Genomic DNA, 26,751 nt, shown 5'->3' with positions numbered 1-26,751 from the left:
AAGAATGGGTTGTCCAGGGAGGTGGTCGAGGCCCCGTCCCTGGAGGTGTTTTAGCCCAGGCTGGACGAGGCTCTGGCCAGCCTGATCTAGTGTGGGGTGTCCCTGCCCATGGCAGGGGGGTTGGAACTAGATGATCCTTGTGGTCCCTTCCAACCCTGCATGATACTATGATAAGAACAAAAAACCCTCTCATGATACTCAGGGTAATAACTATCACTTGAGAGAGAAACCAGAGAACAAAAAGAAATTATTAACTGGAGTAACTCAGTTCCTGCTGTTCAAAGTCGATCCTGTTTCCTTCAAGATAAACATATATAAGAGACAGAACAGTACAAATGGGAAATGCAGTCTGTCTCCTTGGCTGTCAATGGTGACTTCATCTGCAATTGTGGGGTTTAGCTTCCAGGAGATCTGGAAAAAAATTGACAGCATTGAGCTATTTTGGCAATTTCACTTTGCTTTTGCTTCCAGGCTTGCAAACCTTTGCATGCCTGCAATTCTAGCCAGCTAAGCACAATGAAGTAAAAAGTGAGGGGGAAGGAAATGAGGTGGAAAAGGAAATGGAAGTGATTTCAGTAGGAGTACACAACTCACCACCTAGTTGGTTTTGACTTCTAGTTTTAGCAGATGAATATATAATAAATTTTTCTCAGGCTTAGTGTTCCTGGGTCAATGGATAAGAGACCCATGGCATTCTCTCAAAGATGAGCACTGAGAAGACAGAGACTAAGAAACAATTGTGAGCCCAAAAGGAAAGATGTGTAGAATGGCTACACACTTCTGTGGGATAGTATCATAGTATAGTATCATAGTATCATTCAGGGTTGGAAGGGACCACAAGGATCATCTAGTTCCAACCCCCCTGCCATGGGCAGGGACACCCCACACTAGATCAGGCTGGCCAGAGCCTCATCCAGCCTGCTCTTAAACACCTCCAGGGACGGGGCCTCGGGATCAGGTCTAGGTTACAGCAGATGAGTTTTGGTCATTGCTTTCACATATTGTTTAATCCAACATGCACTTAGCACCAGCCTGCACATGATAGCTAGACTTTTCTGCTAGCACTCATTAGCCTAAGTAAGTATTTTGCTTGCTTTCAGAAGTTTATTTAATTGGTGCACATGCAAGGCATACCATACATTAAAACAAAAGTATATCACTGCACGTGAAAGGTCAGTTTGAAAATATTACCTTGAACAAATTTGAATGTAGGTTTCTCCACAGAACAACTAATGGTCAGGCAAATTTTGACTTGCTTACTAATTGCTAAGTTGCATTTTCTACTATTATAGTACTGAAAGGATGATCCAATTGTTATGAAACTAGAGTGTGCCAAGAACAAGCAAAGAAGCACCGCCTTTCATAGTTGAAGATTTCCTGGCATAAATAAATAGGTATAGACAAGTAGAGGGAAAAAAATGAATAAATCTGATTCCTTTACTGTTATTCAATAAATCATTTTTTTCCCTTGAGGAAGCTGCTAACTCAATTAAGCCCTAATTTGGAAATACCTTTTAGTAGAGGAAAGTTTTAGATCCTTTCTAGACAAGTGTTCTGAACAGGGTGTAAAGGAAGCTATTTCTAAGGTACCTGTTGAATAGGAACTATTAATTGCTTTCATTATCAACAATTAGTTGCTGTTAAGAGTGTTTAAAAAAAAATAACAAAACCATGGGATAAATTATCATATGCAAGGAAGAAAGGAATCCTACAAACTGTATTTACCTTCTCCTGCCTTCTGAACCTGTGCATTCTGCCCCAACATCCCTGGCCCTCCAGCTGCTTAGCTTTTTCTGGCAGCCTGCAAATATAATTGCTGATTCTTTGTTTGCTGTTCATGAAGTTGAATAATGGTGAAACAACAAGCCTGGCATTTAGAATCCTGCATGTGAACCACCTCTGTGTTTGAAAGGCTGCCGTGATCTTCTAGTTTGTTCACCTTTTTGCCCCTCTGAGCACACTGCAACTGAGAAAAATCAGACAGCAGGAAAAAAGAAAGAGGAAAACAAAAGCACCGTTGAGGCCATTTTCCCCTCTAAACAAAGCAGAGAGAGACAGATGTTCCACAGCACGCCCTAGCTACCTCAAAGTTCAGATGGAGGGCCCTTAAAAAACATCCACGTAGCGCCCCCAGGTGCACATCAACCACCCAGCCAGAGGGGTAGAACAGAATCTCTGCACCAGTCTGGCTGCACCCTCTGAGAACCCAGCACAGACACCCACAACAGAACAGACTCCTGCGCAGCCCTCCATCTGCAAGGTTCTCTGCAGTAGCACTAACAGATTAGTTCTGGGAAATTCTGTTCTGATTACATTTTTTTTAGCTCACTTAAATTTAATATATTGTTAAAATAACACTTTACCTTTGTGTCTTGTTTCCATTCTCTGAAGTGAACTCTGTAAAGACAAAACACAAGGTGAAAAGTTATTTAGAAAAGAGCAGAAAGCAGTTACAGTGGTTCTAGGAGCAGTGCTCATGGAAAATAAGTTGAGAAAGGGATAGGATGTATCCTAATATTATGATGACAGAAGAGATCACTGGGATTCAGAGTACTATGACCTGCTTTTGTTCAGCTCTTTCACTTGCTTCTGCTAGCATCTCAGACAAGTCGCTCGGGTCCTGATTTCTGACAGCATTTAGGAATGTCAAGATACAAAGAAGCACTTATCAACATTCAAGGTGTATAAACGCTTTCAGCTTCTGCACTGGTATAACAGAGATAAGAACACAGCTTCATCTCTTTGCATGCCGTATCTAGTCAGATGTGAATTCCACAATCACACTGAGCACACAGGCTCAGCACCCTTTCAAAGCTGAGAAGCACCAAGCCTCTACTCAAGTGGCCTACCTGTCACCTACATTCCTGTGCCAAATCAGCAAAAACAGATAACCAGAGACAGCCAAGAGGAAATATCAGGTGCATAGATTTCGGGGGTGTTCATGCCCTTGGTGCCTAAACACAGCTCTTGATGCTTAACATTAATTCAGTATGTGGATTCCCACCTCTTGCATCACACTGCTGTCAGTAGGAACTGGGTTCTTGTGATCACTGAAAGGATGGGTCTGTCTTTTTTTCTTTAGTTGGTTGGGTTGTGGGGAGTTCTTCTGGTAGTGTGTGTTTTGGTTTTCTGGTGTTTGATTTTTTCCCCCTTTGGTTGGTTTGGGGGATTTTGTTGTTGTGTGGTGGAGTGTTTGTTTTTGGGTTTTGTTTGTTTGGTTTGTTTTTTGGTTAAAACAAAAGCTGCTCCATTAAGTCGTTAAGCTTAATAACTAACATCAGCCAGATGTTTCTCCAGGCTTCTCAGACACTGGGCTTCACTGTCTGTGCCTCCCCATCCCCAGAGGAAAAAACATCATGGCAGGTAGTTCTGCACATCCTGGTGGCATGGGTGGCACCCAAAGCCCCAGAGCTGCAGGGGGAACAGCCTTAGTTCAAAGGCAAACACAGGTGACCAGCTTCACCTGATGGCTGCTCAGTCTGCCCCATCTTTGCCTGGCTCTGATAGACTTACATGTATGAAGGTGATACAGAAATAAGTTATTGAGGTGCAAATCTTAACCAGAGAGACTAGCAAGTTAATTCTGTGTTTCAGTATTGCCTGTGGCTAGCACCACTGGAATCCATGCCCCTGAAGGGTTTACTACCCTTTTACATTCACTAATCCCTTTGCAGTGATTTGACGATGCTTCATATTAGTACATATGTATTCAGCAAGATGCTTCTTAAGAAGTACAACACATGCAGAGGTGAAATAAGAAATACAATATTGGATGCATGTTCTCCCTCTGAAACCCAGCATGAAGCTGCCAGTATTTGTCTGATAAATATGAAAAGAAGTCAAATGCTTACGTGAGGGGGGGAAAGCAACCTCCAAGCTGAGAAATATGCTCCTGCTCCTGCAATCTTTATAATGCAAGGAGAGAAACAAGAACAGATCTTTGTTCAGTTCTCTCAGTTTTTGGAGAGCAAACAACCTTTGGGAATGGCACAATTTTGACATAATGTAGCTCATTTATTATACAGTGGATTAATGCCTGTTCTGGCAGGATTTGATCTCCTAGGACTTTTTATTAACTGCTTCAAGAAAGGAAGGAAAACAAAAGAGATGAAAACCATTAATTGTGCAGTAGGCCAAGAGTTCCCCCTGAATGGATTTCAAAATCCCAGGGTTGGGTTGGTTGGAGACTGAATGAATCACTTTGGTAAAGAAGTGCAGTCAGTTAAGAAGAAACTATCATTGGCATCACAGTACAGGAACACACAGCACTGGCAGTGAGGAATCAGTAAGGAGATAATAAGTGCAGTGTAACTAAACACAAAAGATTGGAAGTAAGTTCCTTTGGTTGTTTTATTTGGTTGGTTGGGGTTTTTTGTTGCTGGTTGCTTGGTTTTGTGGGCTTTGGGGTATTTTTTTTTTGTTTTGCTTTTCCCATAAAACCAGAATTAAATAGAAGCACATTGAGATTTTCCTTAAAGTATGCAAGAACACAAGTACAGATATATATATACACACAAATACATACTGGCACCCTATGTAATTTACATTTGAGAGAGTAAGCAGCAGCTTCTCTGAAGCATTACGTGCACATAGAGTTTGCCAAATGAACACATTAAAAAGTATTCCACACAAACCCACTCCATATATTACACTAAAGCATCATGAAACCATGGTGAAAAAGCAATTAGAACTCTGGTTTTATGGCATTTCTGCCTTACACAATGTGCAATGCTACAGCATTGAGATGTAACAGGTAGTCTAAAAAATGTCCCTTTTCTAGTGGCATTATTTATTTGTTTGTCTGAAGGAAAGCTTATCTTCTATCTAACAAGAAGAGCTCAGGGTACTATGCTAATGAACACAATAGGAACAATTCAAGAGGACTGACAGGATACACTAATGACTTCAGGCTTTAATAACATTTTCAGTACCCAGAATTCACATAACATGCCCCTAGACTCCATATAACTCAAAAAAAGGTTTAGTACTCTATCAAACATCCAACTGCTGAGTACTAATTTTGGCTACATACATTGATACAGACAGGAGAACTGGCCCATTGTCTTTGCATGAACCTTAATAAGTACAGATAAGATCTTAGTTGTTATATTCATATACTGTTCTACACACAAGGTAGTTGTATATAACATGTAATCTCTATTTTCATAAAACAACAGAGTGTTCAGGTTACAGAACACACTGAAATATATTTTATTCTGTTTAAGACATTTACAGTTCAGCTGCTGTTGAGAATGATAAAGCTCTTTATCAAATCAAACCAGAATTTCTTCTAAATTGCTGAAGTCTAATCAACTGTCCTAGCACTTATTTCTCAAAGGAGTTAAAAGTGAGTTAGCAGCAATGGTGTTTGCTGGTGCAGGAACAGTTTAGCTTATTTTTAATACTTCCCCCCCCCCCCCCTTTTTTTTTTCCCCCATGCCATTTGTTTGAAGTCAATTATTAGTCAGGTTTGTTTCACCAAGGAGGGAATAAGGGAGAGAGGGGTGTCAGTCAAGGTCATAGACAGCCTTTACGGAAAGGCTTCAAGGGACAGACAACCACCAGTTCAGCTAACCAAGACTGAAAGGGCACAAAACCTCAATAACTTCAAGCTTTAGAAAAATGAGTAACAATCTAGTCAGTGTTCTCCAAGAAAAATATGAAGCAGCTTCTCATGTGAATATTAGGACAGAAAAATATTTTAAGGCTAGCAACCAAATGTTCAATCAGGGCAGAATCTGTTTAACATTCAGAAGAGAGTATCCAGAAACAGTATCATTTTACTTATTACAGATGAGAAAGCACAATCATTACCATCACCACCACCACTTATCATTTTAAACCTCTGGAGATTACAGCCGGGACCAGCAATCTACTCTGCTAGAGATGGTACATATAGATAAGGGGAGGTATTCCTTGCTCTGAAGAGCTTTTACTTTTAACAGGTGAAGAGAAAAAGGAAAGTGTATGTTACACCCTCTGAGTAAGGAAGTACATGGAATTTGGTTCAATAGAGCCTAGAGACTGTCTATACAATGGAGCTGAAAATTGTACACATGCTGAAGACCTGCTGGGAAGACTCCCAGCAGGTATTTTGTTTGCTTAGGGTTTTTTTGTTTCCTTGTTTGTACAACAGGATAGTTCAGCTCATAATTCAATTATTTGCCGAGTAACTATCACCTCATCTCTAAAATAAAAATGGTATTTGTATGATAGTGACTCAGAAAAGAAGCAGAAGCCAATGTGAACATCACAAGAAACTTTAGACTGGAAAAAGATGACCTGTACTCTTTGAGGTTTATCCCTTCATGGCACGACATACGGGTTTTTCTGACTGCTCAGGACAGACCACACTAACATGAAATGACGTGGCTTTTTGACCACTATACCTATCTCTTTGTTGGAATTCTGAGAGGATCAGGCTGAAAATGGACTCAGGGATACTCAGTAAACATAAGCCAGTCACAGGAGGCAGTTTACACACTGGCTTCACAGAGCTGACCTGAACACTCAAAGAGGAAAATAAAAACAACACTGAATTTCTCTTGACTCAAAAATAAATCTTTTAAGGAAATTAGTCCAAATATATATCTTCTGCTCTAATTCCTTCTTAAAGAAAACCATGTTTTGTTACTGTCCTCTCTGTGTTTTTACTATACCAAGCTCTTTATCTATGTCTTAAGAAAGCTCTGGGTTGACAAAATACTTTCCTCAAGGGGAAGATGCTGATGGGCCTGATGCCTCTCAGGATAACCTGGGTTTTAACTGAAAAGTAGACCACATGAATCCCTTATTACTTCTTTGATCTCTTTATCTTCTGAATTTGCCCTCTAGTAAACAGGAAGTTTTCTTAAGTGAAGATATTCTTATGTCTATTTAAATCAACATGCCAGATAAAATCTGTGCTATCACAGACCCATTTATACAAGAATTCACCTAGAATGGTAACTTCTTATAGAAACAAAGTTTACAGTGAGTCATGACCTAGGAGGGAACCAAAAGAAGGTGTTTAGGTTAATAAGCTAGTCAGCTCTAAGCAACAGCAAAAAAAAAACCCTGCACCTATGTTGTTTCTTGCAGCTTGGTCCTTAACAATACCTGCCAGCCTTCAGAGAGACAGCTAATTTCAGAAGGCCACAGCTGACTCTGCCCAGGGCCATGCAGCAGCAATGTTTGCTCTCTAGTGACCTCTGTTCCAGAAACATGGTGCAGGGATTTACTGTTTATGTATGACAGTATATAATGAATTTGGAAGATATCACTCCTGTGACACAAGAAATCTTGTGCTATGTTTCCTTAGTCATAGTTTGAGACTCAAAGTGTGCATCAGGCATCATTAAATGAATTCCATTTATGCAGCTAGACATGTAGGCTCGTTGCTAGCTAACATTCACTAGTTAACTCAGTTAACACTAGTCATCCCATTGTTTACTTTCCTGTCCTAGGCATTCTTATACACATCAAAAGTCATGGCCTAAGGGGAAAAAAAAAACAAACCAACAATAAAGAGAAAGAATAAAAGTTTCATGAGCTGGCAATGGTCTAGGAATGTAAGCATCTTGTCCAGTTTGGGCTGTTCTTCTAAACAATTTTTTTTTCATGATAAATAATGACAAGATTTTACTGGGATTGGACAAATTTAGAATGACTCAAAGTTACACCAGACTAAATCCAAGTGATTAATGGCTCAATTTCCAAATTTGCTGAGCACCTAGGTTTCCAAGATGCTGATTTCAAAAGAATGTTTTGGTGTTCAGAACTTGTGCAAATCAGGTCACAGCGACTTGTCCAAGGTCATACCAAGGCATTCAGTGACAAAGCTGGGAACAGATGCTGTCCTCCAAAGTCCCAGTTCACAAGTATATAGTAACCCCTGAAAAATCCACTTCAGTGTTTTAAGGGCAAATAGTCCAGCTAAAATCAGGACTGGATGATGCTAGACCTTCTCTGCATAAATAGCAGAGAGATTTCTACCTGAAAAACTCAGAATTTAAGTGATGTTTCCAGTGTGTCCAGTTCTGGATCTTGAACGCGTCCAGAGAAGGGCAATGAAGCTGGTGAGAAGCCTCTAGCACAAGCCCTATGAGGAGAGGCTGAGGGGGCTGGGGTTGTTTAGCCTCGAGAAGAGGAGGCTCAGGGGAGACCTTCTTGCTGTCTACAACTACCTGAAGGGAGGTTGTAGCCAGGTTGGAGTTGATCTCTTCTCCTAGGCAACCAGCACCAGAACAAGAGGACACAGTCTCAAACTGTGCCAGGGGAAGTTTAGGCTCAAGGTGAGGAGAAAGTTCTTCACAGAGAGTTGTTAGCCATTGGAATGTGCTGCCCAGGAGTCACCATCCCTGGGATGTTCAAAAAGGGATTGGACGTGGCACTTGGTGCCATGGTTTAGTAGTCATGAGGTCTTGGGTTGGACTTGATGATCCTTGAGGTCTTTTCCAACCTTATTGATTCTATGATTCTAAGAAAAGAGGGTTGTATTATTAGCAATCCATACATTATATATGAAATTGCATGATTTGGTAGCAGGTGATGTGGCAAAGGGGTGATTTGTATGCCCAATAGGAATAAGATGAGTGCATCAGTTAAACACAGAAGAAGCCTTCTGTTGCTCCTCCATCACACATTGTCAACAGTATTTTCTTTTTTATAATCTCTCTACCTAAAGCACTAAGATAGTAGAATGATCTTCACCAACCAGAAAATTAGTGATACCCATTCAAGCTTCAGTTTTAATAAGGAAAATAGGACATCAGCTTGCATTTTTTACCTGTAATTTCACCAGTGGCACTGCATGAAGTTTCTGGACTGCATCAGTAATGTCTCTGGTTTCCACAAAACCGAGGACACTGCAGATTGTTTTAGCTACTTCGATCACATTATGAACTGCATGCTGTTGGAGAGAAAAACACAAAAGAACAAACCAACCAGTAGTCACATACCTTTTATCAGAAACACCACAACCTTTATGCCAGTCAGTATGTAGAAAATCCTATCTGCAAACACACCATGCATTAGTCTAGCTACGCTGAAATTGCTATTGATCAAGTTTCCTAAGGGTAGCATAACTTTGGTTGAAGTCCAATTTGCTTCCACAACAAGGGCCTTCTCAAAAATGGTGGCAAAAAATTGGTATCTAAGACTTATTTTGAGGCAAGCCATTGACTTATCTGAGCTTTGTGAGCATAAAAGCACTGCAACGAGGCTTCTGAGGAAGTATGAACCCAAATGAGAGGCAAATGTTCTGAGGTTGTGATGATACTGTGCATTTTCCCCATCTATTGTCCCTATCCATCTCTGTGAGAGCTGGCAGACAGCCATGTTCCTCCTAAAAATAGTGACTCTGTGGGAGGCTGCATAATCTGACACCTGTGGACTACATACTTCTGCAACTAGCTATTTTATATATATATATATATATATATATATATAACTATTAAACCCTATTAATTATAAATCTTTAAACATTACCATATTTTAAAAGTCTCTGGATGAATTATCTCAGAAATACTTTGGGGAATTCAAGCCAAAAAGAAACAAAAAAAAGTAGTTTAAATCCTAAAGGAAGGAAAATGCAGTTTTCAAATATCAAGTATTCTATGTTCAGGAAAATAAATAAAATTATTCATGGCTTTCTTGCACAGTCATATCGCTTCATTAAACCTTAAAATACACTCTGAGAACAAGTTGAAGACCTCCTATAAATATTCTCCATGTTTCAGTAGTGATAAATGTTTCTTTTAGTGTGCTACAGCATGTCTATGGACTGATAAAACCATTTCTCTAACTCCTCCATTTCATGCCTGAAAAAGAGAAATTGCACCCAGATGAGTTTTCTATTTCCAAACTTAAAGTCTACATGCAGGCTGCACTGAGGTTACCATCTCTCACCAATACAATAAATATAAAAATATCTTGAGATTACAAATTCTTTATTACCTGCCTTGAGGAGAACTAAAGTAGGAATCAATTGCATTAAATATCCCCAAGTATTTGGTGGTCAAATTTCCTTTCAATGCAAGTTGTTTGGGGTGGTTTGTAGGAATTGAAGGCAGTATATCTTTTCATATTAGAGGTTCTAAAGAGAAAAAAGCTGTGGCTGACCATGATCACTTGAAAACTTTAGACCTTCCTTTGGTCTGATGTTGATTCACCCTTTTGCCAAGACCAAGGGAGCTGGGTCTCTATAGCTTGGAGAAGAGAAGCCTGAGGGGTGATCTATTTCACATTTATAAAGCTGTGAAGGGTGAGTGTCAGGAGGACAGGCTCTGCTCAGTAATGTCCAATGACAAGACAAGGAGCAGTGGGTGTAAGATGGAGGTTCCATGTAAACAGAAGGAAAAAGTTTTTCACTGTGAGGGTGACAAAACACTGGAACAGGCTGCCCAGAGAGGTTGTGGATTCTCTGTGGAGATATTCAAACCCCGCCTGGACATATTCCTGTGTGACCTACTCTGTTTGATCCTGTTCTAGCAGGGGGGTTGGACTTAATGCTTATAAGGTCCCTTCCAAATCCCTAATGTTCTGAGATTCTGTGAAATACAGTTCTACTTTACATGCAAAAATATCTTAATTAAGCATTTTTCTTTGTTTTCCACAAGTGGATAGAGATTATTATTACAAGGTGATTTTATGTCTATAAAGACACCTTCCTGCAGGGAAATTTCAGAGCAGTAGACATGGTGAAGAGAAATCAAACCAAAAACCCCAAGTTCATATATTTTTACATGTGAATATATAGTCTGTCCCACAAAGACAGCTGGATACATTGAGCAATGTAGCCATTTCTGTATAACATGCTATTCCATTTAGAGATTAATTAACAAAGTACTTAATATTTTATAGAAGCTACTACACCATGGACTTCATTTATATAGTAGCTACTCTGAAGGAGCACATTGCTGAATGCTGAAGTATGGAACAGCTGAGTATGGAACTTAAGCAAGTCCCTGTGGCTTAAAGTTCAGTGTGTGCTGAGGGCAGATTGTGGTGAATCAGATGAATCTCCCAGTGATGTGAGTTCTGGCTTTGAAAATCAACCTGTGTGACATTTGGATAGGGGGCAACTAAACTTATCCCAATTTAAAACTTTCTTAAAGGAGTCTAATCACAGATGTTAGAGAAAATAAGTAAACAAGGATTCAAAGAACAACTGAAGAGTTCTTATTTTGTTGCTTTCTTTATGCCTAACTTGCTACACTGCAGCTCCATCATTTTTCAAGCCATTTACTAAAGCAAAGTAGTAATATTAGTTTTAATTATTATGTGTTTGAAATACACTCTGATGTCTCTGAATGGAAACAGATTAATGCAGATGATAATCTGACCTATGTCTTTAAAACTCAATCTTACTGTTTTAAGCAATTCATATGAACTTTGAGTGTCCCTGTGTGGACAAGACTTTGTTATAAAACACCCCCAAAAATGCAGAGAAATTTAGCTCTAGAGTACCACCTGCATATTTGTTGCATAGCATGAATATTTGAAAAATGTCTTGTCTTCTCTTCATAAAAAGTTAATGATCTCAAGTAATTGCTTACCCAAGGTAAAAATCTTTAGCATAAACAAATTTAAGAGTGCTTCATCATGGGTCTGAGGAATATCAGTTGCAGAGGGTGGACTGTGATGCCTCATTAATGTGGAGATTATAGATTTCTTTGAATTTGGAATCTTACTTTAGGTCATAAAATTGCAAGTGAATATGAAGAAGTACACTGATGGGTCTACTTCAGCAAAGAAATATATGTGCACATTTGAGCTCAGAGACCTCAATTTTCCAAAGCATTATGACTGCATCACATTTTATGCACTAAATAGTCTCCTTTGAGAAGCTGCTTACAAAGGAAAGTTCAGCAAATACCTACACAGTATCAAAACCACCTTTTTACTTCATAGCTAGGTATGAGTCAACAGTTTTTAAATTGGTATTTTTCAGAACAGAAAAGGGTAGATTCAGATTGGATGTTAGGAAGAAATTCTTTACCATGAGGGTGGTGAGACCCTGGAACAGGTTGCCCAGGGAGGTGGTAGAAGCCTGGAGGTTTTTAAGGCCAGGTTGGATGTGGCTATGAGCAACCTGATCTAGTGTGAGGTGTCCCTGCCCATGGCAGGGGGGTTGGAACTGGATGATCCTTGAGGGCCCTTCCAACCCTAACAATTCTATGATTCCACACGATATGTAGAATACTTTTATCTACATGTAGAATCATAGAATCAAAGAATTAACCAGGTTGGAAATGGCCTCCAAGATCAACTTAACATCCAACAGCATCTAATCAACTAAAGCATGGCACCAATCACCCCATCCAGTCTCTTAAACACTTCCAGTGATGGTGACTCCACCATCTCCCTGGGCAGCCCATTCCAACGGCCAAACTCTCTTTCTGTGAAGAGCTTCCTAACATCCAGCCTAAACCTCCCCTGGAGCAGCTTGAGACTGTGTTTACTTATTTACACAATATGTAGAATATTGCCATCTACATATACTTATGTACATATGAGTCAATATTAAGGGATATGTCTGCCTGTATGTATACACTTAGATATAGGTATAGACATTTTTATCTTTTCTGACCATTCAAAATAGAAATATTCATGAATCATGAATACCCAGAAAGATTAAAATCTGGAGTTGAATGACAGGTGACAGATATGAAACAAAGTATTAATGTTACTCTTTAACATATAGCTCAAAGGAAGAAGCATAATGAGTTACAACCCTGAAAGGGATGTGCTAGACTATGTCCATGCTACATCACTATTCAATGGATTTTGCTAGTCCTTTATTTTCTTTCTAGTTCCAGACCCTAAAAAGTCAGTTAGCATGATAACCTGAAACTTAGATCAAGTAGCCATTTGATTTCTTCCAAGCTGCTACTCAAATATGCATTCAGACACTTGTCCTTAAAGCACTATTTAGCAGAGAGGATTTCCCAAGAGATTTTTCTTTCAGGCATGCTCCATCCAATTGGCAGCCCATAACACTTTAAATTAAAGCTCTTATGAATTTTGTTGCGTAAAACATAATCCTGCAAGCTATCAAATGCTTGAAAATATTTCCTAAATATGTAAGCATATGGCTTGTGGATTTGCAATGTCAGGGACAAATTTTGCAGATGAAGTGTATTATACCTCTACTAATTCCATATATTGTACTGCTATCCCAAACAATCTTGGTTTTATTTACATTTTCCTTGACACTTAGGCACAGTTGCTTTTGATATTTTAACTTTGTAGCACTTTCATACTAATCTCAAACCATGTTTCACTAAGAATTTATATCCTTCCAAAGTCAGGTAAAACAATCTTAATTAAAACTCTTCCTTAAGTGCCTTTGAGACAGGTCAATAATTAGATACATTTCAAGTAGAAGTTAATGCTTTTCTTGTAGAACTGAGAACAAATACCTCATTTTGCAATAGATATTCCACTTGGCCTCTATATTTCATAATAACTGACAAAAGGTTCTGTCTGGAAAACAGAAAAAAACAAGAAAACATCAAGTTAATAACAACTGGGTAAAGAAAACAGGTTTGGGTGTTTTTATCACATTCTATTAAATGGGAATAGTTTAGTTGACAGTGATTCTATGTTGGTATAAAATAAGGACAAGTGCTTATGCATCATGTAGAATAGAATAGGAATAGGGATAGGGATAGGATAGGATAGGATAGGATAGGACAGAATAGAATAGAATAGAATAGAATAGAATAGAATAGAATAGAATAGAATAGAATAGAATAGAATAGAATAGAATAGAATAGAATAGAATAGAATAGAATAGAATAGAATAGAATAGAATAGAATAGAAATCAAGCCTGGAACTCCACAGGCTTTCGCTAGTCCTTGTCACAAAGCATGGATGCAAAAATCATCTACTTATACCTAGGGGATACAGCTTTCCCAAGTGAAAGAGCTCCAGTAAATGATTTGCTATTGCAGTATTTATTGAACTCCAAATCCAATTTGTGTTATTCTTTAAGGCTGAGCAAGTGCTTAAACATTATCTTAAACAGCAATGAACTTAAGTACATCTTTCCTCAATCACTGCACACAATAAAGGTACAGAGAATCAGCCTCTAGTAAACCTCTGTGTTTCAAAAGTTCATACTAAATCACAAGGATAAAACTGTATATTATTAAAAGGGACAGCATTACTACATAGTTCATTAACACTTTATAGCTGTCAATTTTACGTGCTCAAACTGTTTCAGCAACTGCTTTTTCCATTGTATTACTTAAACTGGGAACTTACTTTACTTCTGTAGACAGACATACAACCGTTCTGTAGCCATGGTACAGAATTTACCACAAAGTTACCACAGGTAAATTTCTGTGCCTTAGCAAAACCTCATTAAATTAATTAGGGTTATGGCCAGGAGTATAAAACCTCTCTAGATTGAACTCCACAATTGATGCTTCAGCTGAAAATCTCACAGGTTTAGAACCAGAGGCTCCAAGTGCTGTTCCAGACAGAACCAGAGTTTTGCTTTTAAGAAGAAATGGTGTAATTTTCTATGTTTCAAGCACAGTGAAATGCTGGCTGTCATTTATTTGTCAGCTGGAACAAAACAACAAAGTGCTTGTGAGACCACAGTTAAGGTTGTTACACACAGGAATACACCTTTCTTTTCCTTTGACAATTTACTCTGTAGGATGAAATCCTCAGGAATTGGTACAGAAGCTTTAATTCCTACTTCCACACCTTGCCTAGTCTAATGACTGGTAAAATGGATAGATTGCTTCCTTGATGGTAGTTTGAATTTGCAATGCTTTTATGAAAAAGTGGAAATTGCAATTCCCATTCTTTCTTGAGTGTTTATTTATTTTACCCTTGACTTCTTTCTTTCTTTCTTTTTTTCTTCTTCCCTGACTCTTGGTATTAAGGTTCTTTCCTTCAGAAGGATTTTGCCCCCCATTGTAGTTTGATAGCTGAAAGTGACAAAAGTACTTTGATTGCTTCAGAGCAAATGGGATACTGTTTACAGAGAAACTGTGTGTCTCATGTATCTTTGCTGGGCTCAAGGAGCAATCAGAGACTAGAGCTGCAACTACAGTCCAAAGTATAGGTTTCATGGTATGTGGTTAGACTTTCACTTATATATAAATACAGTAAGGCAGGACAAGGAAAGAATCATTGCACTGAAATCTTCATAGAGAACAGAGAAATTCTAGGTGGCTTTCCTTGTGCTAATACCAGAGTGCATTTCCCTGTAGATATCTACTATCCAGCTCCTTCTACAGATGGTTTTGCCTTTACAGCTTTTTATTTCTAATTTGCACTAGCCTTATCTAGACAAGCAGTTTGTGTGTTGAGTAGCTGTCTGGCAATTCCTCCTGTAATCGCATTAAATCATAGCTAATGCAAGTTGTCACTCTGCTTTGACCAAGTCTGCAGGCATAATATCTTTTTTTATAGCATTACCCAGCTCTAAAGTAGTCCTGGACATATGAGCTTGCCTTGATGCATACAGGTAAACATGTTTATTAACATGCTTGGTCTAAATGCAGGTTTCAGAACAAAGTCATACAATATTTGTATATTTCCCACCAGTTTACTCAACTCTAGAGAATTTTCTGCATAAAGTAGCCGTAGCTTCACATGATTAATAGGCAACAAACCCAGCAATTTGCAACAATGATAAAAATACCTCTATTAATGCTATCCTGGATCTGTGGCTGTTAGATAATTAATAATACACATTTATACTATTACACAGGCACACTTGATACTTGTGTATCTGTGATGGGATATGCCCATCCTGAAAGCAGGGGAGGGGGAGGGCTTGCCCTCCCTGCAGGGCGTTTTCCCCCTGGGAAACAGTTAATATGTTCCACTCCCCCTCACTGTCCAGCAAGGGTATAAAAAGGAGGACACTGCAGCCATTAGCTCTCTTGGGCCCCTGCCTTTTGCCTGGACAAGGACTGCTGCTGGTTCCCCTGCTTCTCTGCCACATGGTCCTCCCTGATGTACCCATGCCTTTGCAAAGGACTGGTTTTGTATTTCATATTTCCATCCTTGTTCCTTACCCTTGTGAAACCTACCTGTTATTGTTACATATATATGTATATATACACACACACATATATATACACATATATAAATATTGTTTAAAGAAATTCTTTACCTCTCTACTCCCAAGCTGAATCCAAATTATTTCTTGGTGGATTTGCTCCTTTCCTTTCCTTTCCTTTCCTCTCTATTGGGAAAGAGGAGGGGGGATCTGGGGAGGGATTCTCAGCCTGGCCCCCATCTGAGCTCTTAAGTCCCAGTTAAGGCTCAAACCACCACAGTTATCTTAGACAGCGGTGTATAAATATATTAATGCTATCCAACCCATGAACATTCAGTGCTTCTTTGACACTGAGAAAATTTTTTGAGCTTTTAGCAAGGCAATATGTTACAATAGTTTTGAAAAGAGAAGAAATAAGTACAAACAACATAAGAGAGTCAGTTTTAGATCCCAGCTGGTCTAAATGGGATGAAGACAACATGTACACAGCATACACTTAGAGCATTCATTTTCCAGTTTCCTGGCAGCAGTGCCTTCTGTGGAGCAATGCTAAGGTTCCTTCAAAAAATAAGTCGCCTAACTAAGCTGTGCCTAACCGCACAGATCAGACTAGTCACTGCGTTACAGCTACTGGCACCTCAGTGTCAGAGATCACAGCCCAACGGACTGCTGTTCTTTCGGTGCACTCAGTGATTTACATTGTGTTTGGTTTTCAAGCTATGAAAATCAGTGTGGGAAGGACTGTAAGGGCTGCCTGCTTTATTTGCTCCCATTTGCCTGTAAAAGTGAGTCTGATTGTTACAGAGGTAAGGTTTCAGTGGACTATTTTTACTTCATCTGAAACCAGTTCAAACAGTTCTTTTTCTTTCTCTGCTGGTTCTAAGCAAATTGAACTTCTCAGTCAATATGTTCTCTAAAACACAAATGTTTGTGTGTTACAGCCAGAAATGTAACTACAGTGCATACAGACAACCCTGGGAATTATTTAGTTAATCTAAATAATCACAGCTGTGAAGACTGAAGACACAGAAATATGGGAACGTGATCTGCTGAGCGATTGCAGATCTTCACAGCCTGTGTTGACCCCATTCTACTGCATCTCCATTCCACTGCATCCATCTACTCTGTCTCTATTATTGCCCTATCTAGATACAGGATTGAGGAATTATAGCATGTTGCAAACATACATTCCAGTGCAGAATAACACAAAGATGCTGTTTCATATTGTGATATAGCTCTTCTGACTAGGAATGATATCAGTGACTGACTTACCTAGAAAAGACTAGGGTGGCACTACTTACAAGAACAAGAGCTTTTCTTCACTGTCTAGTTCACATCACTTTGGTGATGCTTCAAATCTAAGTTCATTCTCAACATAATTGTGCCACAGCTTGACCCTAGAAAGTCATCTAGAAAGGTGACAGAACAACCAACTTTGAGAACCATTTCCAGGCACATGAACCACAAGTTAGCAATAGAGAGTAATCTGAATGGGTTCAGCAAGGGAAAGTTGAGCTTGACCAACCTGATAACCTTCCATCACGAAATCTTAGTTTTTTTGATGATATCACTAATAACAACCTCATAAAGAAGCTAATAAACTATGTGCTGAATGAGCAGATAGTGAGGTGGATTAAAAATAAGATGAATAGATAGGCCAAGAAGTTGGTGATCAGTGGCACAAAGTCTAGTTGGAGGCTGGTACCTAGTGATGTACCCCAGGGATCAGTCATGGTACTGTTAATTGTCTTAGTGATCTGGATGATTGGGCAGAATGCAGCTTCAGCGAGTTTGATGGTGACTCAAACCAGGAAGAATGGACAATACACCAAATGGTCATACTGGCATCTAAAGGGACATTGACAGGATGGAGAAATGGGTTGAGAGTAACCACATGAATTTCAGCAGAAAAGAAGTGCAAAGTCCTGCATCTGGAAAGGAACAACCTCACGCATGCTGGGGGGCTGACTGCCTTGAAATTAGCTTTGCAGAAGAAGACCCAAAAATCTTAATGGACAGGAATCTGAACATGAACCAGCAGCATCCCCTTGTAGCAAAAATGTCTAAAGGTGGCTAAAGGTATTCTGGCTGCATTAGGAGGATATTTATCACCAGGTAGAGGGAGATGATACTCCCCTTCTTACTCAGCACTAGTGAGGCCACAGCTGGAGTCCTAGGCTTATCAGTACAAGAGACACAGATGTACTGGGAGGGAAAGGCCATGAAGATGATGAAGAGACTAAAGACCATTTAACTCCTATAGAGAAAGTCTAAGAACTGAGACTATTTATCCTAGAGAAGAGAAAGATCACGAATATCTTTTGTTGTATGAGAACACCTGAAGGGAAGGTCCTAAGATGATGAAGCCAGGCTCTCTTCAGTGATGCCAGGTGACAAGACAAGAAGCAATGGGCACAAACTGAAACACAGGAGGTACTGAGGATGACTGAGCACTGGCACAAGTTGTCCAATAGATAATACAAAGAAATAGCTACTCTTATCTGTTCTGAATTTGCTACTTTCACTTCACACTCCCTTTATCCTGCATGGGAAGATCCTTTTCTGCAGACATTTTCAATTTCATAGATTTGCCACCTATAAAACACCTATCTTCTGTTTTCATCAGCATGAAGAAACTCGTACTGATTTGTTTCTTATAGGGAAGATATTTCATTCTTCTCAGCATCTCTGCTGCCCTTCGTCTTCCCTTTTTCAATTTCTATTACATCATATTTGAAATGCAAGCAGCAGAACCATCAGCTGTATTCAAGATAAACCAGTACTCTACACTGTCATGGTGCCATAATGTGGTTGGGAATTTTCTTTTTTATTTTATTTTAATTTATTTCACAATAATTCTTAATAATTATATATATTTTTTTCACTTCCTGTGCATCACACTATTTATTACGGCCCCAAGAACTCAACCCTGGGGGTTAAGTAAACTCAGAGCCTATGATTTCATATGTGAGTTTAAGAGTATCTCCTCCTGTCTACATTTGTGTCCTCAAAATGTCATCAGCCACTTTATCACACACTCAACCCAGCATCGTAAAATGCTCCTGCATATCATCACAGGCAGATCCTGTGCACATTGCAGACAGCAAACTTTTGTCACTTAGCCACTACCCCTTTTTTTTTTTTCCTTATGTAATATACAAAGGCAACTGAAAGAGCAGGACTTGTACACAAATCTTTCTGGGTTATCACTGCTGGAAAATGTTTTCTCCTACTCACCACCAATCCCTGGGACAAGCAGGAAACAGTGATCATGCTGTTACTTCCTTGATATTCACTGAACTTGTGGCTGAAGAAAGAACTATTACCCTATAGTATCAGAGGAAATTTTACAGACCATAGCTGATTTGCAACCTAAAATCTTTTAGCACATAGCCCCTCCTAAAGCTCTCTTTGGAATGGAAAGGCCACATGCTTTGCATCACAAGATATAAAATGGTCAGTCAGTAGTGCATGCATAGGCTGTATGACTGCTTTGATCTCAGCAGAAATGAAATTTGGGCCATGCTCCTAGGAAACCAGATGGGTCTTCAATAAGCACCAGATATTCACCAGTCACTACCTATCTGTTCTCTTCCATCTGCAAAATTACAGGTGGGGCATTTACCATTCTTGGCAAAATACTTCATAACACATTGATGAAAACCATTACAAAAAGTGTTAACAGCTTCTTTATCTGAGTGCACGAAACAGAACACGAAATGAAAGTTGAAAGAGGAATCTATACCATTTAGTGCCTGTCCATGGTAGGTTAGCTTTTGAGTCAGATGCACTTTGAGTGCCAAGTTAAAAACTTGATGCAGCTAGACTCCATTAAAAATAAAAGTAAACATTACTCAGCTGTGAAAACACAGGCACAATGAGGAGCAAATATATTATTTTTACAGTATTTACTCCTAAAAATCCTGTAAGAGCAATACATGCAAAAATTATGATGCCTTCAGGTCTGGAAAAATGTGAAAGTTTTCATGAAATCTTCAGTGACCTGAAAGGGAGGGAATGGGGGGGAAAATTACACATTATTGATTTTCACTTTTTCTTTGCTAAGCAATCAGTAAGGTCTGAAAATAAGATTCCAATGCAGCAAAACAATTTTCTTTCTCTTTGGAATCATTCCCGTCCTGAGTAGGTCTTAAAATTGTCCTTTGGGGCCAGGAGGCTAACTACAAATGCAATAATTACAAACAGAAATATTGGTAAATAGCAATGTTCTTACAGAGTCAGTCTCCAGGCATAAGTGTCTTCTAACAGCTGATTCACACCAAACTTTCTCTGATCATCCTCATGCTGTGGAAGAAAGGCATATAATGAGTTATAGTATTCTGACAGAACAGATGTATGTTGGAGAGATTTGCATGGTATTTTCAAAGTGAGTGTGTTCTTTTCAGAAATTCTTCTTTTAGAGTGATTAAAACAGAACAGAACCGAACAGACTAGACTAGACTAGACTAAAACAGAATGGAACAGAACACAACGGAATGGAATTAACCAGGTTGGAAAAGAGCTTTGAGATCACTGAGTCCAACCTATCATCCAATACCATCTAATCAACTAAGTCATGGCACCAAGCATCCCATCAAGTCTCTTCCTAAACACCTCAAGTGATAGTGACTCCACCACCTCCCTGGGCAGCACATTCCAATGGCCAATAACTCTTTCTGTGAAGAACTTCTTCCTAACATCCAGTCTGAACCTCCCCTGGTGCAGCTTGAGACTGTGTCCTCTTGTTCTGTCACTGGTTGCCTGGGAGAAGAGACCAACCCCCACCCATCCACAACCTCCCTTCAGGTAGTTGTAGACAGCAATAAGGTCTCCCCTGAGCTTCCTCTTCTCCAGGCTAAACAACCCCAGCTCCTTCAGCCTCTCCTCATAGGGCTTGTGTTCGAGGCCTCTCCCCAATTTTGTTGCCCTTCTCTGGACACGTTCAAGAGTCTCAATATCCTTCTTAAATTGAGGGGCCCAGAACTGGACACAGGACTCAAAGTGTGGCCTAACCAGTGCTGAGTACAGGGGCACAATGACTTCCCTGCTCCTGCTGGCCACACTGTTCTTGATGCAGGCCAGGATGCCATTGGCCCTCTTGGCTGCCTGGGCACTCTGCTGGCTCATGTTTATGATAATACAGCCTGCTAGGGAGGAATGGTATCCAACTGTCTAAAAGATACAGGGAAATATTTGGCAGCAAGTTGGCCAGCCTGGTGAGGCGGGCTTTAAACTGAAGAGCTTGGCAGAAGCATCCGAAATGGTAATGTTCAAGCCAACTGCACCACCACAGCCAGCTGGGGAATTAACCAGGCCAACCAGAGTAGCATAAAATGTGCCTCAGCTGTCTCCCTAAATGAGAAACAAAACCCCAGCCACATAAAGCCTATGTGTGCTGCAAACAAGGAGAACTGGAGCTTCATGCCCATGAATGATTATTCTATGGAAGAGCTGTCAAGATACCCATATGCTTCTGTGACACTAGTTAGACTACAACATTAGTGGAGATTTCCATAAAATAACACATTCCAAAATGAAAAATTCAGAAGGATCCTATAGATCACAGGACAAATTCTCCCCAAGGGTAAGTGCAGATTAACTCATGAAAATAAACAGTTGCTGCATATGTGCATAAGTGCCTGAGGTAGCTGAAGAATCTCAAAAGTCTCAAAGTCTCTGCCTTTTTTTAAAAATTATTAAAAAAAAGGGGGAAAAAACACACTACATTCACATATTTTTACATGAATTTTGAGGGAGGGAAATTTTCTATAAACTGTCCCTAAGTCTATGACTTTCAAATACATTTTACGCCCAAAGCCACAGGCTTCAAAGAACTGCATCAATAAGAAAAAAATAAAATAAACTGTGAGCTCACAGAATCACCAAGGTTGGAAGAGACCTCAAAGATCAGCAAGTCCAACCTGTCACCATAGAGCTCATGGCTAAACCATGGTACCAAGTGCCACATCCAATCCCCTCTTGAATACCTCCAGGGATGGTGACTCCACCACCTCCCTGGGCAGCACATTCCAATGGCTAACAACTCTCTCTGTGAAGAACTTTCTCCTCACCTTCAGCCTAAACTTCCCCTGGTGCAGCTTGAAACTGTGTCCTCTTGTTCTGATGCCGGTTGCCTGGGAGAAGAGACCAACCACCTCCTGGCTATAACCTCCCTTCAGGTAGTTGTAGAGAGCAAGAAGGTCTCCCCTGAGCCTCCTCTTCTCCAGGATAAACAACCCCAGCTCCCTCAGCCTCTCCTCATAGGGCTTGTGAGCTCGGTATACACTACCTCAGATCCTGGAGTGGGTTTCATTAGAGCCAAAGAGATTTACAGAACTGGGTGCAGAATGAAAGGAAACACTACAGCTTTCAGTGCACTACAGCCTGTGTCTCCCTCCACTAGGTTTTGTCTGGTCCTGACAGTTTTGCTGGTGCTCCTGCCCGTGAGCAGCACCTCTTCTTTCTCGTACAAAAGTTGTCACAAGCATGCCCTGGAGCTGGAGGAAAATTGAGTCTATGACTTATGCCAGCTCAAGAGCTGCTCATGTTCTTGGCTATTATTAGTAAACTGAAGAAACTTCAGGGCTGGAAGCTTTCAGAGCCATGTCAGTTACTGTAAAGGGGTGATCAATAATTTACTTGAAGATATCTTAAAATGTCACCAGTCCTGGTTAAACACTGTTGCAGGTTATTAATTACAGTTAGACAAATTCTTTGAGACAAGAAATGCTTTCTAATGGCCTGAACACTAGTAATTTGTCTTCCAAGCTTGTCAGTTACCTGCCTGAAAGACTATTTTTGTTTGTAATCCTTCTGTCTGGTAATTGCAACCCTTTCCAAAATGTGAAGCATCAAGAGATGCTCTGTCTGTGCTCCTGGCCTCCACAGTGTGTTGCACTATATTAAACCTCATTTAGACCTGTCAAACTGCAAAAGCATTGAAGAAGACTGAGTGTATTAATAGAACATGAAGCATTTCACAGTAGCACAATTTCAAGGGATATTTAAACACAAGAAAAGGTTCCCTCCTATTTGAGGTACTAAACAATCTGTAAAATGTCACATATGTGTTTAAACAATGGAAAAAAATCTCTTCTTCCTGCCATAGAATCATTATGGTTGGAAGGGACCTCAAGGATCATCCAGTTCCAAGCCTCCTGCCATGGGCAGGGACACCTCACACTAGACCAGGTTGCTCAGTGCCACATCCAGCCTGACCTTAAAAACCTTCGGGGATGAGGCTTCTACCACCTCTTTGGGCAACTTGTTCCAGCACCTTACCACCCTCATGGTGAAGAACTTCTTCCTAACATCCAGTCTGAATCCACCTATTTCTATTTTCCCCCAACTTTCTCATCTGTGATTATGCTCAGAATGTCACCACTTAACTTACTATGTCTTTAAAATATTAACAGCATTGATACTGTGATATAAGAAAATATAAATGTTTCTTTTAGCTTTCAGGAAATACCACTTGCTGGCTGCTTTAGTTTCTGGAAGCAAGTGAGGCTCTTGTTAGAAATCTGTAAGTGTTCTTTGCTGCCTCTCCATGGCAAAGATTCATGCTTTCCCCAGATAATCAGTATGCAGGAACAATTCTGAAAAAATCATCCCTTGGATAGGCAAAACACCCCCTGTAAATGCTATTTAGATACAAGAGTTCTCCTTCTATGCTCTTTCACTATGTTATTGAGATATAAGAGTTCTCCTTCTATGCTCTTTCACTATGCAATTCTTTCTAAACACTACTAGGAATTTAACACTTCTGATCCATTACAGCTTACTGAATTTGTGCTCAAGAGTTGCCTCTAACAGACCAGCTAGGTTAAAATACAGAGTAGGACACATGTGCAACCAAAACAAACCTGGCAGTCATTGTTCAGTACTAATGTAACTCATGTAGACTGGGCCATCATTTGACAAGACGACTATTGGATTTTCTCCACAAGCGCTCCACAGTCACTCTCAAGATTTCATTGTGTGGAGAAAAACCTGCAAGGTGCTGCTGGGCAAACAATGGCACTCGTGGACTCCTTGAATGGGTGGGCTTCTAAGGGACCTTCAAGATCATCCAGTTCCAACCCCGCCCCCCAGCCATGGGCAGAGGCGACTTCTACTAGCCCAGGTTGCTCAAGGCTTCATCCAGCCTGGCCTTGAACACCTCCAGCGAGGGAGTATCCACAGGCTCCTTGGGTAGCCTGTTCCAGAGTCTCACCACCCTCACTGAAAGAATTTCTTCCTAGTCTCCAGTCTTTACTCTCCCTTCCTCAAGCTTCAGTCCATTCCCTCTCATCCTGTCACTATGAGCCCTTGTAAAAAGTCCCTTCCCGGCTTTCTTGTGGGCCCTTCTCAGGTTCTGGAAGGCTATTTCCTCAGACTAACTGGGGAAACTTGTATGAAATGTTAGTGTAGAAAACAGAACAGGAGAACGCAGTCTCAAGCTGTGCCAGGGGAGGTTTAAGCTGGATGTTAGGAAGAGGTTCTTCCCAGAAAGAGAGATTGGCCATTGGAATGTGCTGCCCAGGGAGGTGGTGGAGTCACCATCCCTGGAGGTGTTCAAGGGGGGATTGGATGCGGCACTTGGTGCCATGGTTTAGTTGATTAGATGGTGTTGGATGATAGGTTGGACTTGATGATCTCAAAGGTCTCTTCCAACTTGGTTAATTCTATTCTATTCTGAATTCTCACTTCTGACACCAGAAGCTCTTTGTCTGGCTTAGACAGTATAAAATCAAATTTCAATGTATTTCTGCATTATAAAGATAAGGCTTATACAGACAACATAAGGTTATCTGGAAGTTTAGTAGGAATCTAGCATCTTGGAAATTTGGGTCATAAGAGACTTCTGTTCAAGAGGGTTAAGGCTGATAGAACTCATATCTCAAAAAAAAATCCACAATCAAATTAAGAGTCACCCACTGGCTGAAAGATCTGCTATGTGATGTAAAGCTCCAGGCCAAATTTCTTGCTTGTAACTGCTCGGTTCAAGACAATTTCCTCATTCTTAATACTTCACAAAAGGGAAAAAAGAAAAGAAAGGTAAATTCAGCTGAATTTACAAGAAAATTGGGAGCATCTATGTGACCAAAATTCATAAGCTGTCGGGTATAAGAAAAAACAAGTAAAAATTAGTTGCACATTATTTACAAGCATACATTCATATTACTTATTAAGCATATAGCAAAATAATAGTTATTTTGCATGTACAGACAGATATTTTTAACTCAACACTGCAGAAATCAAGATGCAATGTAAAGCAAGTAAGAATCATGAAGGCAGTCTCCAGATGGCCCTGGTATGGAGTTTTGCTTCCTTAGCACACAAACAAGCTTTAAGGCTTCAGAAGAGATTCCTGAACATATCATCCATAGTAATAGCACATCTCTATACAGCAAATAGGTAATTGGCTCTAATAGAATTGAATAGAATTAACCAGGTTGGAAGAGACCTTTGAGATTATCGAGTCCAACCTATCATCCAACACTATGTAATCAACTAAACCATGCAACCAAGCACCCCATCCAGTCTCTTCTTAAACACCTCCAGTGATGGTGACCCCACCACCTCCCTGGGCAGCACATTCCAATGGACAATAACTTTTTCTGTGAAAAACAGAACATCCAGTCTAAACCTCCCCTGGTGCAGCTTGAGACTGTGTCCTCTTGTTCTATTGCTGGTTGCCTGGGAGAAAAGACCAACCCCCATCCGTCCACAACTTCCCTTCAGGCACTTGTAGACAGCAATAAGGTCTCCCCTGAGCCTTCTCTTCTCCAGGCTAAGCAACCCCAGCTCCCTCAGCCTCTCCTAATAGGGCTTGTGCTTCAAACCCCTCACCAGCTTTGTTGCCCTTCTCTGGACATGTTGCAGCAACTCAACATCTTTCCTAAACTGAGGGCCCCAGAACTGGACACAGTACTCAAGGTGTGGCCTAACCAGTGCTGATATTTCAGGCTTTTTGTTTGAAGACAATAGCTTGTAGAGGATGAGTCACTGGCTTGGAATTTTGAAGAGCTCACTCTATTTTGTGTATGGATGTAAACAAATACCTTTACCACAGGCTATAAACATACAAATAATGAAATACTTCTAATTCATCTCCCTGATTTTTTAGGCTAGGAAAACATTGGAAACTTGCAAATTCTCAGCAGAAGGGCCAGTAAGATATTATTCCATTTGAAACAGAGAAGATGATCTGCAAAAGGTTAAGTATTTCTTTTCCATTATATATACACTTACACATGCATCTATAATTACACAGCTAATCACCAACATAGACATCTTCTCAAGGCCTTCTTTGGCAGCTCTGTATGGAAACACAAATTTTTGCATCTCCTAATACAGGATGTCGTGTCACAGATCTAACACCAGAAAGGTTTACAACCACCATGTGATCTCTGTTTAATCCAATGGAAAATACATGGAAATTCCTGCATAGATCTTAATAACTTGCATTTAAATGACAACAAGGTACCACAGATAATTTCTCCAATACAAAATTAATTCCAGTGATCACTGGATGTGTTCTTTCTGCTGCTGTGATAGGGGGACAGGGTAAGAAAGCTGAACATGAGCCTGCAGTGTGCCCAGGCAGCCAAGAGGGCCAATGGCATCCTGACCTGCATCAAGAACAGTGTGGCCAGCAGGAGCAGGGAGGTCATTCTGCCCATGTACACTGCACTGGTTAGACCACACCTCGAGTCCTGTGTCCAGTTCTGGGCTCGTCAGTTTAGGAAGGAGATTG

General features: G+C 40.1%; 1 protein-coding gene across 3 annotated transcripts in view; it reads right to left on the bottom strand.

The window, feature by feature from the left end:
- PIK3C2G (phosphatidylinositol-4-phosphate 3-kinase catalytic subunit type 2 gamma) overlaps positions 1 to 26,751 on the bottom strand; it is a 240,616-nt gene that overhangs the window by 179,948 nt on the left and 33,917 nt on the right. For all 3 annotated transcript variants that reach the window (XM_068141892.1, XM_068141893.1, XM_068141894.1), the window contains exons 7-10: positions 20,245 to 20,315; positions 13,404 to 13,467; positions 8,768 to 8,890; positions 2,364 to 2,397 (exon numbers count right to left, since the gene is read on the bottom strand). In XM_068141892.1, the coding sequence (XP_067997993.1) occupies positions 2,364 to 2,397; positions 8,768 to 8,890; positions 13,404 to 13,467; positions 20,245 to 20,315 (292 nt within the window). The remainder of the gene's footprint in view (positions 1 to 2,363; positions 2,398 to 8,767; positions 8,891 to 13,403; positions 13,468 to 20,244; positions 20,316 to 26,751) is intronic.

Source organism: Melanerpes formicivorus, unplaced genomic scaffold (assembly GCF_026170545.1).
Source record: "Melanerpes formicivorus ecotype bairdi unplaced genomic scaffold, bMelFor1.0.p_v2 SCAF_8, whole genome shotgun sequence".
Taxonomy (NCBI): domain Eukaryota; kingdom Metazoa; phylum Chordata; class Aves; order Piciformes; family Picidae; genus Melanerpes; species Melanerpes formicivorus.
Note: the sequence above shows the minus strand (reverse complement) of the source record. Positions and strands in the feature narration are given on the sequence as shown.